Raw genomic sequence first — 15,617 nt, forward strand, 5'->3', positions numbered from 1 at the left:
TGTAGCCTAGTGTGTTACAAAACTTACTATGTAGCCCATGTTGGCCTCAGACCCCCAGCAGTCCCTTTCTCAGCCTTACTAGGGCTTGATATTACAGCTGTGTGCCAGCATACTCAGTTTGTGTTGTACTTTAGAACTAGTGAAATTGATTTAACTTTATAAACATTTCACAGAAGTTTTGGTATTGTGGAGGTTGCTCTTTGTTTATTGCAGTATTGCATTAGGGCCTCATGCAATTTGAGTAATTGCTGCTGTGAGCTTTAAAACCAGCTCAAAATACAAAAAAGTCTTTATTTGTATTTTGACTTTGAAACATAGTTAAAAGAAGTTGCCCAAACTGAGCTTCAAACACATTCATTGGCCAAGGATCTTCTTTCCTTAGGCCCCTGAATAGCTAGAATTACAGGCCTTTATCACCAGGTCTACTTGCTTTTGTGTTTATATAGCTCAAACTTTATTTTCCATTACATGTATGTATGAGTGTGTGTGTGTGTGTGTGTATGTGTATGTGTATGTGGGCAGGCACACATGCCACAGCACACACATGAAAGTCATAGGACAATTTGTGAGAGTGGGTTTTCTATCATGTGAATCAAAATGGTACATTTTGAAATTTTTTTTTAACAGATGAAGATGGAAAAACTATATTAAACTTGGAGAATTCTAACAAAAGCCTCTCTGGTGAACTCAGAGAGGTCAAAAAAGACCTTGGTCAGTTACAAGAAAACTTGAAGGTTTCAGAAAACATGAATTTGCAGTTTGAAAACCAATTGAATAAAACACTCAGAAATCTATCCACAGTTATGGATGATATCCACACTGTCCTCAAAAAGGTTAGAAACTTCGTCTTTTCTATGTTTTCATGTTTGTTTAAACTTCCTGGCATCTTCAATTTAATTTAATGTTACAGTCTTTATAGTTTTTCCTAGAAACAAGTAATTATAATTTTCCCAGGATTCCATCCTTCCAGAACCTATTCAAAAGTAATTCCGAAATAACTATTTTCTTCCAAAACTAACACAGTTTTGCAAGAAAATAATTTATGTTTATATTTTTACTGTGTGTATGTATTTACTAGACCAAATATTTGGCTAGATTGGTAGTTGCCCAGTGGCCAAGTCCTGAGTTGACTGTCCCATACCACTAAAATTAACGAAAAATTGGGCAGCCATGTATTAAAATTAATTTATTGATATTTACCACTCAGTAACTACTATTTTAAGCTAACTTCAGAGTAATCAGAAACTAATAACGTTATACTTTGTTCTTATTTTATAGGATAACATAAAGAATGAAGACAGAGATCAGAAATCCAAGGAGAATGGATCAAGTGTATGATAAAATGCATTTGGTGATGAGGAGTCGTGTTATATATAATGTACTATATAAAAATCATGATACAGGAATGTGTGAAGGCAATGCATGTTTGCTTTTAGTAGTATAAACATATATGTTAGTTCAAATGATGTATAAAGTTTTATGAATGTGAGTCTGCTTTTCAAAATTGCCTGTAATTTCTAGCATTCAAATTAAATACTCACTGAGTGGAAGAATTTTGCATTGCAAAATCTTTTAGGATGAACTTTGTTATAGTTTTAACCCCAATAAAGTTCATCAGTTTAATTGACAGTAACATTTAATTACTAAATGTCTTTTATTGAAATATGTAGAAAACTAGCTTTTATTTATAGAGTTATTGTTAGTTTTATAGTTCATTTTTGGTTTTGGTACAGATCATAAAACAGCATGCTGCTTAATATTTGCAACTTTTTTTAACTAAATATTTTCAGTCTTGAAATGCATTTGTTAAGAAGTTAATCCCTATTCTGGGCCTGATGACTCATTCCAGAAATCCCAAGATTTTGAGTTGGTAGACCAGGCTGGACTGCATAATGAAATAGAGTCTCAGAAACCATTCAATTCATCCAAAAGACAGTGTATCTAAAACCCACAACTAGGAAATTGCTATGAACTAGCGTTGTGCTCTTTAGAGTTTACATAGATGACTAGTCTTGACGGTACTGTTACTGCACTCCGTTGTTTTACTTCCCTGGATATTTCTATTTTAATTTTGAGAGTTAAAAAAAAAAAGCAGTGGACTTCAAATGTACAGTTTAGTAACGAGCCAGTAGATTGTCAGTATGATTGATGCCTTAAGTTAAGTCATTAATTAAAAATATTTTTTTAATTAATCTGTGTACTTCCTTCAGAATTTTGGTGGATGCTTAGGACTTCAAAAGACAGGAGATAGGATTTACCACACATCAGGAGTTTTTTGTTTGTTTTTTGAGACAGGGTTTCTCTGTGTAGTTTTGGTGCCTCTCCTGGATCTCGCTCTGTAGACCAGGCTGGCCTTGAACTCACGGAGATCCACCTGGCTCTGCCTCCTGAGCTCTGGGATTAAAGGTGTGCTCCATGACCATCCGGCAATATTGACAGTTTTAAAGTTTTCTTTGTGTTGGATGGATGCTGCTGACATCTGATTGGTTGAGCTAAGGGTGTCGCTCAGCATCCTGTTTTGTAGGACAGCCCCAACAAGGAGTTAGTAAGACCCATGTGCCAGTAGTACTCAGTTTGAGAAACGCTAATAAGGAAGAGAGGGCTAGGTGACATTCTGTGAGTCACATTACACTAGAGAAAGCAAATTTATGGTCAGATTTGGCCACATTCCTTTGATTCAGCACTTGGGAGCCAGAAACAGTCCAATCTCTTGTGAGTTCGCAGCCAATCCAGTCTACATAGTGACTACCAGAACAGCCTGGGCTATTTAGAGACCCTGTCTTGGGCGAGGGTGGGGTGGGGTGTGTGTCAGAATTTGTCTTACTTTCATAAAAAGATATGTTTGTATTTTATTTCATTTTGTTTTGCTTTGATTTTGATAGAATAATGGTCAGTATAGGTGCATAAGATAATGTAAAATGCAATGTTAACCAATTATCTAAGCTAAAATAGAATCCATTCCACATGGCTTTTATAAGAGATGCCTTAAAGGACCCCAGATTCTTTAAATCCACTTTTTGTTTAAAATTGATGTTTGTGCAGTGGTGTTGTGTGTTTTATATTTTATGTGTATAGGTGATTTGCCTGTATGCATGTCTCTGCAACATATAACATTCCTGGGGCCTACGAAGGCCAGAGGTAGGTGTTGGATTCCCTGCAATTAGAGTTATAGGTGGTTATTAATTGCCATGTGGGTGCTTGGTATTGAACCCTACTCCTCTAGAAAAGCAACAAACTGCTGAGCCATCTCTCTAGTGCTCTCTCTAAGGTTTTTTTTTCCCCCAAGACAGAATTTCTCTGTGTGTCCTTGGCTGTCCTGAAACTACCTCTGTAGACCAGGCTGATCTTGAACTTAGGGAAATAGGGCTGCCAAGTGCTGGGGTTAAGGGCATGAACCACCACCTCCCAGCCAAGGGTATTTTTAATCTATCCACAGTCACATTATTGATTGATAAAGAGTCCATGTGGGTTGTTTTGTTTTTTGTTTTTTTAACTTGAATTTAATAAAATGTAACATTACCAAGATATTGAGAGTCTTTGGGGCATTTTTGTTTTCGAGACAGGGTTTCTCTGTATAGCCTTCACTGTCCTGGAACTCGCTCTGTAGCCCAGGCTGGCCTTGAACTCACAGAGATCCACCTGCCTCTGCCTCCCCAAATGTTGGGATTAAAATGTGCTCCACCATACCTGGTTCTTGAAAGTGTTTTTGTGGAGGGTAAGGGTGGGGATTGAGGCAGGATTTCTACATGTAACAGCCCAGGCTCTCCTGGAGCTTTTGTAGATCAGGCTAGCCTCAAAGTCACAAAAATCCTCCCAAGTGCTGAGATTAGAGGTGTGCACCACCACCACCCAGCTTTTGAAAGTGTATTTTTTTATTTAAGAAATTTTTTTATTCATTTTATACATCAACCGCAGATTCCTCTCTCATCCCTCCTGCTCTCCCCTAGCCTTCTCCCCTCGACTCACTCCCCATCCTCCTTCAAAAGGGTGAGGGCTCCCGTGGTGAGTCAGCAAAGCCTGGCACATTCAGTTAAGGCACAACCAAGCCCTCCCCCTGCGTCAAGGCTGCCCAGGACCTCCCACCGTAGGTAATGGGCTCCAGAAAGCCAGCTCCTGCACCAGGGATAGATCCCACTGCCAGGGGCCCCTTAAACAGACCAGCTACACAACTGTCTCCTGAAAGTCTTTTTAGTTGTTAGCGTGGCAGTCTCGGCTATGAGTCAGGTGGTGGTGCTGCAGATGCGTGCTGGTCAGCATGTTTTATCAGAAAAATTCCCTGGACCGCGACAGCAAGTGAGCTAAGAGAACATTTTGATCAATTTGGCCATATAAAAAGGTGTAATATACTGGCTTTCACAGAGGCAGGTGATGGGTTCAGTTTTCTTCAAAGGAAGAACTTCAGAATGTACAACAACAGGAGAATCATGTTGTTGATGGATGGAGTACAGACTAAGTCACAGTTTCAGTTGATTATCAGTCAGATGGAAGACGCCAACCCCCGGAGTCCCTGACCATCCATGTTCCAGCTTAGAAACCAAAGTAAATGTATCTGAGACCTTTTTAAAAAGTGTGTTTTTAAGAGATTCCTTTTAAGTGAAAGACAGTAATGATGGGAAGAGTTTATATGATAAGGTGTGTGCTTGGGGGGAGGTGTTGTAGACATGGTCTCATATTCTAAGTCAGAACGGCCTGGAATTCAGTATTTAGCCCATTTTTGTCCTGAACTCCGGATAATCCTTATGCCTTAGCCTCTTGTCATACTAGGGTTACAATTGTATGACACCTTTTCCATTCAGATCATGGGGTGGGGTGCATGAAACCCTGGGTTTCATCCCCAATACTACATAAATGGAGTGTGGGGGTGGCACGTGTCTGAGTCTGCAACACTCAGGGTCATCAGAACTGGGGGTCACTTTGGCCTACTTAGCAAGTGTATTAATGAGCCAGTCTGATTGTGATCTGCCTCATCCTGCATGGCTTCAGGGACTGACCTAGCTGGGGTGGCAAGGAAGTGAAGACAGGACAGACACAAGGAAAGGACAGATCCCAGAACAGCTATAATCGGGTGGTCTGCATGTGTGTATGATTGAGAAGATGCAGCCTTCTCCGGTCCCTCAAAGCTCACTGGTTGTTGTATGCGGATGCAGGAAGAGACAGTGGCTAATCTCTGTTGTAGCACTCTGTAGGGGCAGCCTTCGGGCTGTTGATAGCCAGAGGTGAGAAAGCCAGAGGCAGGCGGACTTGTGGTCTAGAGGGAGTTCGGGACAGCCGGGGCTGCACAAAGAGGAACTCTGTATTGAAAAAAGTTAAAAAGGAAAAAGTAAAGCAAGCTCTGATGGACATTGTCTGCACATGCTGTTAACATTTGCCTACTCCTATGGACCTGAGACATGGGGGTCATCGGTATGTCAAACAATTGATTTTCACTCAGGACTTTGCACACCTCTATTACTAACACGTGTTAGGCTGGGGCTGGAGGATCAGGAGGACTTCAGTGTCATCCTTAACTACATAACCAGTTTGAGGCCAGCTTGGGTTACAGGAGACTCTCTCTCAAAACAAACTGATAGGCACTGATGGGACATGCCTTTAATCTTGGCACTCAGAGGTGGAGGTGGGCGGATCTCTGTGAGTTCAAAGCCACTCTGGACTACAAAGAGTTCCAGGGGAGCCAGGGCTGTTACATATAGAAACCCTGTCTTGAAAATAAAAACAAACAAAAACCCAAGTGTGGTAGCTTCTACCTGATCTCATCATCTAAGAGGTGGAAGCCAGAGATAAGGAATTCAGGGCAACTCTGGGCAAATGAGACCCTGTTTCAAAAAGCAAAAGAATATTCCCAAGACATTAATTTTGTTAAAAAATATATTGTGGCAGACTGGAGAGATGGCTCAGAGGTTAAGAGCACTGGCTGCTCTTCCAGAGGATCTGAGTTCAATTCCCAGCAACCACATGGTGGCTCACAACCATCTGTAATGAGATCTGGTGCCCTCTTCTGACCTACAGACATACATACAGGCAGAACATTATATACATAATAAATAAATTATATATATGTGTGTATATATATATATATATATATATATATAATCTTCGAGATGACTCAAGGAGGTAAAGATGCCTGTTGCCAAGCCTGCCATGTAAAGTCATGACTTTACATACTGTACAGTGAGATCTTGGCGGGCCGGAGGTACTGGAGGACTGGAGAAATGGCTTAGCAGTTAGGAGCACTGGTTGTGGTCTTCCAGAGTATCCGGGTTCAGTTCCCAGCACCCACAGAGTGTCTTAGTCATCTGTAACTCCAGTCCCAGGGCATCTGGCGCCCTCTTCTGGCCTCCACAGGCACCAGGAATGCCTGCCATGCACATACATATATGCAGGCAAAACATTGGTACATAAAAGAAATTTTTTAAAAATTAAAAGGTGCCTTAGTTACTCTTCATAGTGATAAAACACTATGACCAAGGTAACTCAGAAAGAAGGGTTAAATTTGAGCTTAAAGTTCCGGAGGGTAAGAGTCCATCACCATCATAGCTGGGAAATGTGGCAGTAAGCAGGCATATGGGAGAAACAGCTGAGCTCACATCTTAACCTGCAATAGGAAACAAAGCACTCAAAATGGCTCTGTCTTCTGAGACCTCAAAGCTCACTCCCAGTGACGTACTTCCTTCAGCAAGACCACGCCTCCTAATCCTCCCCCAAAGGCCACCTACTGGGGTCCAAGTATTCAAATGCTTGAAATTCATGGGATGTCTCATTCAAACCACTACAAATGATATTTCCATTATTTTATAGAAAGCACACAGTAGGATGAGGAGGAATATCTGTGACTAAAAAAATTAAAATCTCAGTCCGGCGGTGGTAGCACACGCCTTTAATCCCAGCACTTGGGAGGCAGAGTCAGGCGGATCTCTGTGAGTTCGAGGCCAGCCTGGGCTACAGAGTGAGATCCAGGAAAGGCGCAAAGCTACACAGAGAAACCCTGTCTCAAAAAACCAAAACAAAATAAAATAAAAATCTCAATACAGCTAAGCATAGTAGTTCACAACTGCAGTGTCACCACTCTGAAGGCTGAGGTAGAAGGACTCCCCGAGTTCAAGACCAGCCTGGGTTAGAGTGAGACTGGAAATGAGACTATAATAAAGCCGGTGTCATGAAAGGGCTGGTCTTCATTTGCATGCATATTCGGCAGTAGGGAAGGTGCCTTGGTACTTCAGGTCTCAGTTTGAAGGTCAGTGAAGGTTTCTGTACCCCGAAATTCTCTCCAGGCACAGTAAGGCAAATCAAGCTGAATGAAAGATAAAAGACCAGGTTTATTGGCGGAAACAGTCCCAGGTGGCATTTTCCGGCCCCCCAGAGTGAGACAGAGGGGAAGGGGGCAGAAATCGTGTGGCCTTTCTGTGGCAGTCAGTTTAAATGCCCTGCAGGGTGGGGTTTGGAACTGGAGGAGGGGGGCGTGAGGCTAAAGGGAGCTCCCAACTGAACGGTACAGACAAAGATCCATTTTGTGCTTTGTTTTGATTATTGGGGGGGTAGTGTTGGAGATTAAACCCAGCCCTGAGTGCAAGCTGAGCAAACACCCCTAAAAATCCTTAACTAAGAACTCTAAGTTGGATGTGGTGGCACTCGTCTGTGTTCCCAGCACTCAGGAGGCTGAGGCAGGGAGGATCCAGAGTTCCTGGTATCCTGGACGATATAGAGAGACCCTCCCTGTCTGTCCCCGCCCTCCAAAAAGTCACAAGGGCATTAGACATTGTGTAGATACACCTCTTTTATTCCTCTGGAAGTTTTCAATAATATTCAGCATGCTTTTGGGTAGGTACTAGTTTTCAATCAGTACCTGCTCTAAAACTGCTTGCCATTAGAAATGATGAACAAGAACCAGACAGTAGGTATGTTATGGTGGTGGCGCACGCAGAGACAGGTGGATCTCTGAGTTCAAGGCCAGCCTGGACTACACAGAGAAACCCAGTCTCCAAAACAACAAAATGACCAAGAATGGCAGGAATAATGATACTTGCCTGTAATCCCAACACACAGGAGGTCAGTTTGAGCTACACAAAATGCTGTCTCAAAAATGACTGGGCAGTTTGCACACCTTTGATTCCAGCACTGGGGAGGCAGAGGCAGACAGACCTCTGTGAGTTCAAGGCCAGCCTGGTCTACAGCCAGGACTGTTTCACAGGGAAACCCTGCCCCCCTCCCAAAAAAAAGACTTTTGAGCAAGGTGGCGTAGCAGGTAAGCACACTAGTCACCAAGCCTGACCACCCAAGTTCAGTTCCCTGAACCTATGTAGTGGGAGAAGAGAACCTATTCCTACATTTTGTCCTCTGACCTCCACATGTGTGCTGTGACATCCACATGAACACAGGCACACACACAAAAATACGTTTTTGGTTTTTTTTTCCAAAACAACCAACATTGACTTATGAATCAATGTTTATTCAGAGACTAGAATTCTTATGTATATCTCCTTAAAATTTGAGGCACTGGTACTCATAAAACTTTAATCATAGTCTTGTAGCTTAGATAGGTGGATAGGCTTACTGATGAAGGAAAGAAATCATTGGAATTGTGGATGAATCTAACGGGGCACATGTGTGAAGGCCTGGGTTAAACCCCCCGTATCCAAAACAAGAGCCTTAATCTGTTGGTAAGTGCATCCGTTATCTCTTGAGTAGCAAAAGAAGTGAAGTCTTGTAGAAGAGAGAATGTGTACTTCAGTTCTGTGATTAACAACAGGAAGTAAACTGCTTAAGACGATGTCTAGCTATTCGGCCCTGATGGGCCTGATAGCTACATCACTTTGGAAGTCTGCCTGGGCCTACTGAGTGCTGGGATTGACGTGTGTGCCATTGCGCTCAGCCCCGCTCCTTTCTGTTACTGGCAATATTTAATTTCAAAATCTAGTACCAGAACCTGTGAAGTGGGCTTGAGTATTTATTTATATCTTACATATTTATGTCTTACATATTTATATGTTTTACATGTTTATAAATATACATTTATATTCATTTATAAATTTTATATATATAGAGAGAGGTCCAGGACAGCCAGAGCTACACAGAGAAACCCTGTCTTTTTTTTTTGGTTTTTTGAGACAGGGTTTCTCTGTGTAGCTTTGCGCCTTTCCTGGAACTCATATATATATATATATATATATGTTTTGCCTACATGTGTGCCTGGTACCCACAGAGGTCAGAAGAGGGTGTTGGATCCCCTTGGAATTGTAGTTACAGACAGTTGTGAGCCACCTTGTGGGTGCTGGGAATTGGACCTGGGTCCTCTGAAAGAGCAGACAAAACACCCATACACATACATTTTCACAGTAAGGTATCTTAGCTGGGCATGATAGTGCACACCTTTAATCCCAGCACCCAGGAGGCAGAGACAGAATTCTTAAGTGTTCAAGGTCAGCTTGGATCGCAAAACAAGTTCAATGGCCAGGCAAAGCTGCATATTGAAAACCTGTCTCAAAAGGAGGGTATCTTCTAAATAAATAAGAAAATTTTAATTATTTTCTTCTTCTTCTCCTCCTCCTCCTCCTCCTCCTCCTTCTTTTTGTTGTTGTTTTTGTTTTTTCAAGACAGGGTTTCTCAGCCGGGCGGTGGTGGCACACACCTTTAATCCCAGCACTCGGGAGGCAGAGCCAGGCGGATTCCTGTGAGTTCGAGGCCAGACTGGGCTACCAAGTGAGTCCCAGGAAAGGCGCAAAGCTACACAGAGAAACCCTGTCTCAAAAAACCAAAAAAAAAAAAAAAAAAAAAAAGACAGGGTTTCTCTGTGAAACAGTCCTGGCTGTCCTGGACCTCTCTATGTAGACCAGGCTGGCCTTGAACTCACAGAGATCTGTCTGCCTCTGCCTCCCGAACGCTGGGCTTGCACCACCATGCCAGGCACTGTTTCTGTTCTACGTTTCATTCTATGAACATTCTGTGTTTCCAGGTTTCAGATAAACCAATAATGCATTACCCTTTAAGTAGTTTTCTATAACAAGTTGTCATTTGCAAGGTCAGTCAGACTAATCCTCAGCTATATTTCTCTGTGGACACCAGATACATGGAGCCTCTGTCACCTGAAGTCTGGATGATGTACATGCCGTCCTTGGCTGGGCCTGGCTTCCCACTCTGTTTGTTAGATCTGTGTCTTCGTGCACCTTTCTGGCTGTTATCAGCCTTTATGTTTCACTTTAATTGGGAAATAACAATCTACTTCAACCATGTAAGATAACAATCTACTTCAACCATGTAAGATTAATATTTAATGACCATTCATTTTGTCTCTTAAATGCATAAACCAATTGTAAGCCAGGCTGCACGCACACTTGCTGTTTCTGGCTAAAACGTAAATATTTAATTAAAGGAAAATCTACTTTGAACCATCCTTCCATGAGGCAAAAGGCACACTAGCCTTGGGTCTCGCCTGTGCCATTTACTGAAACCATCTGTTGCTTTATCCCAAGGCTTTCCACCAGTTTCAAAAACACAGACCATATTAATTTGCCTCATTTTTCAAACTGTTTCCAGGAGATGGTCTATTTCTGGAAAAGAACCAGGTGACCATCATGGCAAGAACTTGAATTTGGGATACAGCGAGCTTCCCCCACATCCTGACACTAGCCTTCAGCATGTATTTACCTCTGTTCTAAGGCTTGGTCACGTTTCACTCTCTGTAGCCTGGAACCACAAGTGTCTTCAGATATTGTATTTAGTGCTCCCCCCACATCCCCTTCTCCCCCCCCCCCAGGGTCCCTCTGTGTGTCTGACTCTGGCTGTCCTGGAACTCATAGACCAGGCTGGCTTTGAATTCTAGTACTAGGATTAAAGGTGCGCACCATGCCCCCCCATTCTTTTTTCTTTTTAAAGATTTATTATTTACTTATTATGTATACAGTGTTCTGTCTGCATGTATGACTGCAGACCAGAAGATGGCACCAGATCTCATTACAGATGGTTGTAAGCCACCATGTGGTTGCTGGGAATTGAACTCAGGACCTCTGGAAGAGCAGCCAGTGCTCTTAACCACTGAGCCATCTCTCCAGCCCTAGATTACAATAGTATGTAGCACTGAAGGGCTGGAGAGATGGCTCATCTGTAAAGAGCACTGACTCCTGTTCCAGAGAACCCAGGTTTAACTCCCAGCACTCACATGGCAGATCACAGCCATCTCTAAGTCCAGTTCCAAGGGATCTGATGTCCTCATTTTGCCTGGATAGGATAAAAATGGATAACAGTAGCCATCACTTCCCTGGAGGCCCCTACCTGAGACTTGGAAGTTGGACATGCATTTCTACTACAATTAGAGAGAAATAGCAGTTGCTCTGTTAACATACCTACAAAACAGTGGCAAAGACATAAACTGCCCCTGGCTGCCAGGTGGTCATGGTGCACATCTGTAATCGCAGCACTCAGGAGGCAGAGGCAGGTGGATCTCTGTGAGTTCAAGGCCAGCCTGGTCTACAGAGCAAGTTCCAGGACAGCCAGGGATATACACAGAAACTCTGTCTTGAAAAATAAAAACCAACCAACCAACCAACCAACGAAAGATTTATTTACTCATGTATGTGTAGGTATGTTTGCCTACATGAGTTTATGCACATGACATGGTTATGGGTGACAAGAAAAGGACACTGGAACTAAAGTTATGATCAGTGTGAGCCACCTAACATGGTGTTGTGAATGTGGGCATCCACAGCAGTGGCTGCAGACGTGGCTCACTAGGGAGAGCTCCAGGCTAGCACCCCCCCCCCCATTACTCTCATCCTTACCCTATCCTAGCTCCATCCCTAGCAACCTGCCCTCCTCCCTACAAGTCTCTTTTCCATGGTCATGCCTTTTTGGTTTGTGACACACTGAGTTTAACCAGGGTTGTCTGTGTCAACATAGATGAAAACACCAGCCCCTCCTTCTCCAGCATCAATCAATAAACAATACTGGGTTTTTTGGGGGTTGGGTGCAGGGTCCCATGTAGCTCAGGCTGGCCTCAAAAGGGCTATGTAGCAGAGAACAGCTTTGAACTCATGCTTGTAAGTCCAGTACCTAATAAAAAGAGAGATCAGGAGTTCACAATCATCCATTACATGAGACCCTGCCTCAAGAAAAAAGTAGTTCATGTCCAACTATACAGCAAATTTGAGGCCATTCTGGGTTTCATGAAACCCTATCTCAAAAATATTCTCCCTTAGTTGGTACTCAACTTTAATCTCAGTGCTCGCACTTGGGAGGAAGAGACAGGTGGATCTTTCCGGGTTTGAGGCCAGCCTGGGCTACATAATGAGTTCTACAATAGCCACTGTAGCCCTTGCCTCAATAAATATTATGTGGGATTTATTTTTTTGTGTGTATGTCTGTATGAGTTTATGTCACATGTCTGTGTTGCCCTCGCTGAGGCTACAAGAGGACACGGGAGTTACAGGTGGTTGTGAGCCGCCTGATGAGGGCTCTGGGATCCAAACTCAGGTCCTTAGAGAAGAAGAGCCAGTGTTCTTAACTGCCAAGCCACCTCTCCAGTCCGGTCTTAATCGGTGTTCTAAGTGGTGAGGAGACACCACGACCAAAGGGACTCTAATGAAAGAAAACTTTAATTGGGGCTGGCTTACAGTTCAGAGGTGTAGTCCATGGTCGTCGTGGCAGAGAACGTGGCAGCAGGCAGGCGTGGTGCTAGAGGAGTAGCTGAGAGCTACATCCCGATCCATAAGCAGAGGGGTGGGGGAGAGAGCGAATGGGCCTGGCCTGGGCTTTGGAAACCGCAAAGCCCGCCCTCAGTGACGAAAGGATGAGAAGGATTAGGAAGTGTGGTCTTGTTGGAGGACGTGGGTCAAGCAGTTTCACTCCCTGGTGACTAAGTATTCAAATACATGAGCCTACAAGGTTTATTCTTATCCAAACCACCACACCTCCAATTCTTAGTTTTTAGTATCTTTGATCCACCACAGAATTTTAGTAAGCTGCCAGGTGTGGTGGTGCACACCTTTAATCCTAGCACTCCGGAGGCAGAGGCAGGTGGATCCTTATAAGTGGCAGGCTAGCCTGGTCTACATAATGAGTTTCAGGACAGTCAGGCTATATAGATCCTGTCTGAAACAAATCCACAATTTTATTATGCTTCCCCACCCCCACCCCAAGACAGGGTTTCTCTGTGTACTTTTGGTGCCTGTCCTAGATCTCGCTCTGTAGACCAGGCTGGCCTCGAACTCACAGAGATCTACCTGGTTCTGCCACTCGATTGCTGGGATTAAAGGCCTGTGCCACCACCGCCCGGCTTATGCTTTTTTTTTTTTTTAATCCTATTAAAATACTTCAATAACATAAAATTAGTCTGCTTCCAAATGCACTGTGCCACCTCAAGCAAAAGAAAATTTTAATGATCAGAAACATGGCTTGAGAATCCACTGTCCCTTGGCTGTAAGTCCCTGCCTAAGGTTCATGTGGAGCGCTCTCATTAACCGGTGCTCTTGAGTGGCAGAGAGAATGACGGCTGTACCTGGTACTAATAGAGCTCAGCTGGAAACGTATGTGGGGAATCGGAGTAAACTTCTAGAAGGGTATTAAACTCTCGAGACCAGTTGGCTCTATTACCCCTGCTCTATTGACCATGCCTGGCAAATGTTGCTGAGGAGTCTGGGAGTACTGTGGGTTAGTAACAGAGCTGCCCTTCACTGTTTAAACTGTGGTTTGAGTCTAACCCGGGTCACCCTTGTGACCTCAAATTGGTGTGAAGTGAGATGCTGCTCTGAGCCCTGTTGTGAGGAAACGCCTTTCACACTGAAGAGGACACTGATTTTTTTTTTTTCTTTTCTTTTATTTTACAATACCATTCAGTTCTACATATCAGCCACGGGTTCCCCTATTCTCCCCCCTCCCACTCCCTATCCCCACCTAATCCAGGGCAAATCCTCCCCCGAGGACTGCAATCAACCTGGTAGACTCAGTCCAGGCAGGTCCAGTCCCTTCCTCCCAGCCTGAGCCAAGTGTCCCTGCATAAGCTCCAGGTTTCAAACAGCTAACTCATACACTGAGCACAGGACTTGGGAGGACACTGATTGAATGGGCAGTGAGAACAGCTGCCAGCCTGCTGGCCGGAAGACACTTGGCAACTACCGGGTCTCTCTTCCCGCAGTGTCCAGTGTGTTCACCAGGAGCCTTGACTTGCCTAATACTTTGACTTCCATCTGTAAAGAAACTGGAACATTGACCGGGCCTTAGCCCAGGGCTCTGCAAACCTTTATTGTAGAGGGACAAAGAGGAAATATCTGAGACCTTTCGGTCTGTTACATCCTCCATTCATTTCTGCCTACAAAAGCAACCAAAGGGTGTGCATAAAGAAATTAGTGTGCCTCTTTGCCAATAAAGCTTTATTTCTACAGTTTTTCTTGTCAAGAGGCAGACTGTTGACTAGGGCAGGGGTAACGGGGGGATGGGGACCGCTGCATTGGGGAAAATGGGCTGGATTCTGACTCTCCAGAGAACAAGCCGGGGCAACACAGCTGGCCCTCCTGTCCTGGGCCCTACGAAATCCATAAACTCTCTAACCGTGCGTGACGACCACCCCTGGAGAGTCAGAATCCGGCCCAGTCTGCCCTGATGCAGTGGTTCCCATCCCCCATCACCTCCATGGACAGTCTGCCCACTGCAGAGGTCCCCACCCCCTCCATGGACAGTCTGCCCACTGCAGAGGTTCCCATCACCTCCATGGACAGTCTGCCCACTGCAGAGGTCCCTACCCCCTCCATGGACAGTCTGTTCACTGCAGAGGTCCCCATCCCCCATCACCTCCATGGACAGTCTACCTCACCCGCTTCAGCACCAGCTCCTCACCTTCCCCTCTCCAGCCTTTCATCAGCACAGGCGCTTGGCAAAGCCCCGTGTCTCCCTCTGAGGAGCAGAAATGAGAGTTCTCGGGCTTGTTTCATGATGAAGGACAAACTTGCTGTAAACCCCATAATAAAGAGTTTAGTGGGAAAGCTGGGCAGTGGTGGCTCCCAGCCTTAATCCCAGCACTTGGGAGGCAGAAGCAGGCGGATCTCTGTGAGCCCAGTCTGATCTACAGAGAGTTTCAGGACAGCTAGAGAAATCCTGTCTTGAAAAAAGCAAAAATCCTGGGGCTGGAGAGATGGCTTAGAGGTTAAGAGCACTGTCTTCCAGAGGTCCTGAGTTCAATTCCCAGCACCCACATGGTGGCTCACAACCATCTATAATGAGATCTGGTGCCCTCTTCTGGTATGCAGAAGAAAAAACAAAACAAAATCCAAAAGTCCAAAACCAAAACAAACAAGAAAACACACAACAACAACAACAAAAAAAACAAAACCAAAAACACTTGAGAGTGTGTTGGGCATACACAATACCCAGGGCTCGAACCCCAGTGCTACACAGACCAGTCACGTTAGAGTATCCCTGTCATCCAGCATTTGCGAGATGGAAACAGGGTCCGGGGTTTAAGGTCATCCTCAGGTAACTAGAGAATTTCCCAGACAGCCTGGATGGCATCTCAAAAACAACACTATATAGGCCAGGCATGGCAGCTCACTTCTCTAACACCGGCACTTGAGAGGCAGTGCTGTGGATATTGCTCTATATAAATAAAACACTGATGGCCAGTGACCAGACAGGAAGTA

The 15,617-nt window shown here is 44.2% G+C and overlaps 1 protein-coding gene across 4 annotated transcripts in view; it reads left to right on the forward strand.

The window, feature by feature from the left end:
* Ccar1 (cell division cycle and apoptosis regulator 1) overlaps window positions 1-2,192 on the forward strand; it is a 51,906-nt gene extending 49,714 nt beyond the window's left edge. For all 4 annotated transcript variants that reach the window (XM_028881110.2, XM_028881109.2, XM_028881108.2 and 1 more), the window contains 2 exons: window positions 628-833; window positions 1,279-2,192. In XM_028881110.2, coding sequence (XP_028736943.1) covers window positions 628-833; window positions 1,279-1,338 — 266 coding nt within the window. In that variant the 3' untranslated portion in view covers window positions 1,339-2,192. The remainder of the gene's footprint in view (window positions 1-627; window positions 834-1,278) is intronic.
* The last annotated feature ends 13,425 nt before the right edge of the window (window positions 2,193-15,617 follow it).

The sequence above is a fragment of the Peromyscus leucopus genome, chromosome 16_21, assembly GCF_004664715.2.
Source record: "Peromyscus leucopus breed LL Stock chromosome 16_21, UCI_PerLeu_2.1, whole genome shotgun sequence".
In the NCBI taxonomy this organism is placed as follows: Eukaryota; Metazoa; Chordata; class Mammalia; order Rodentia; family Cricetidae; genus Peromyscus; species Peromyscus leucopus.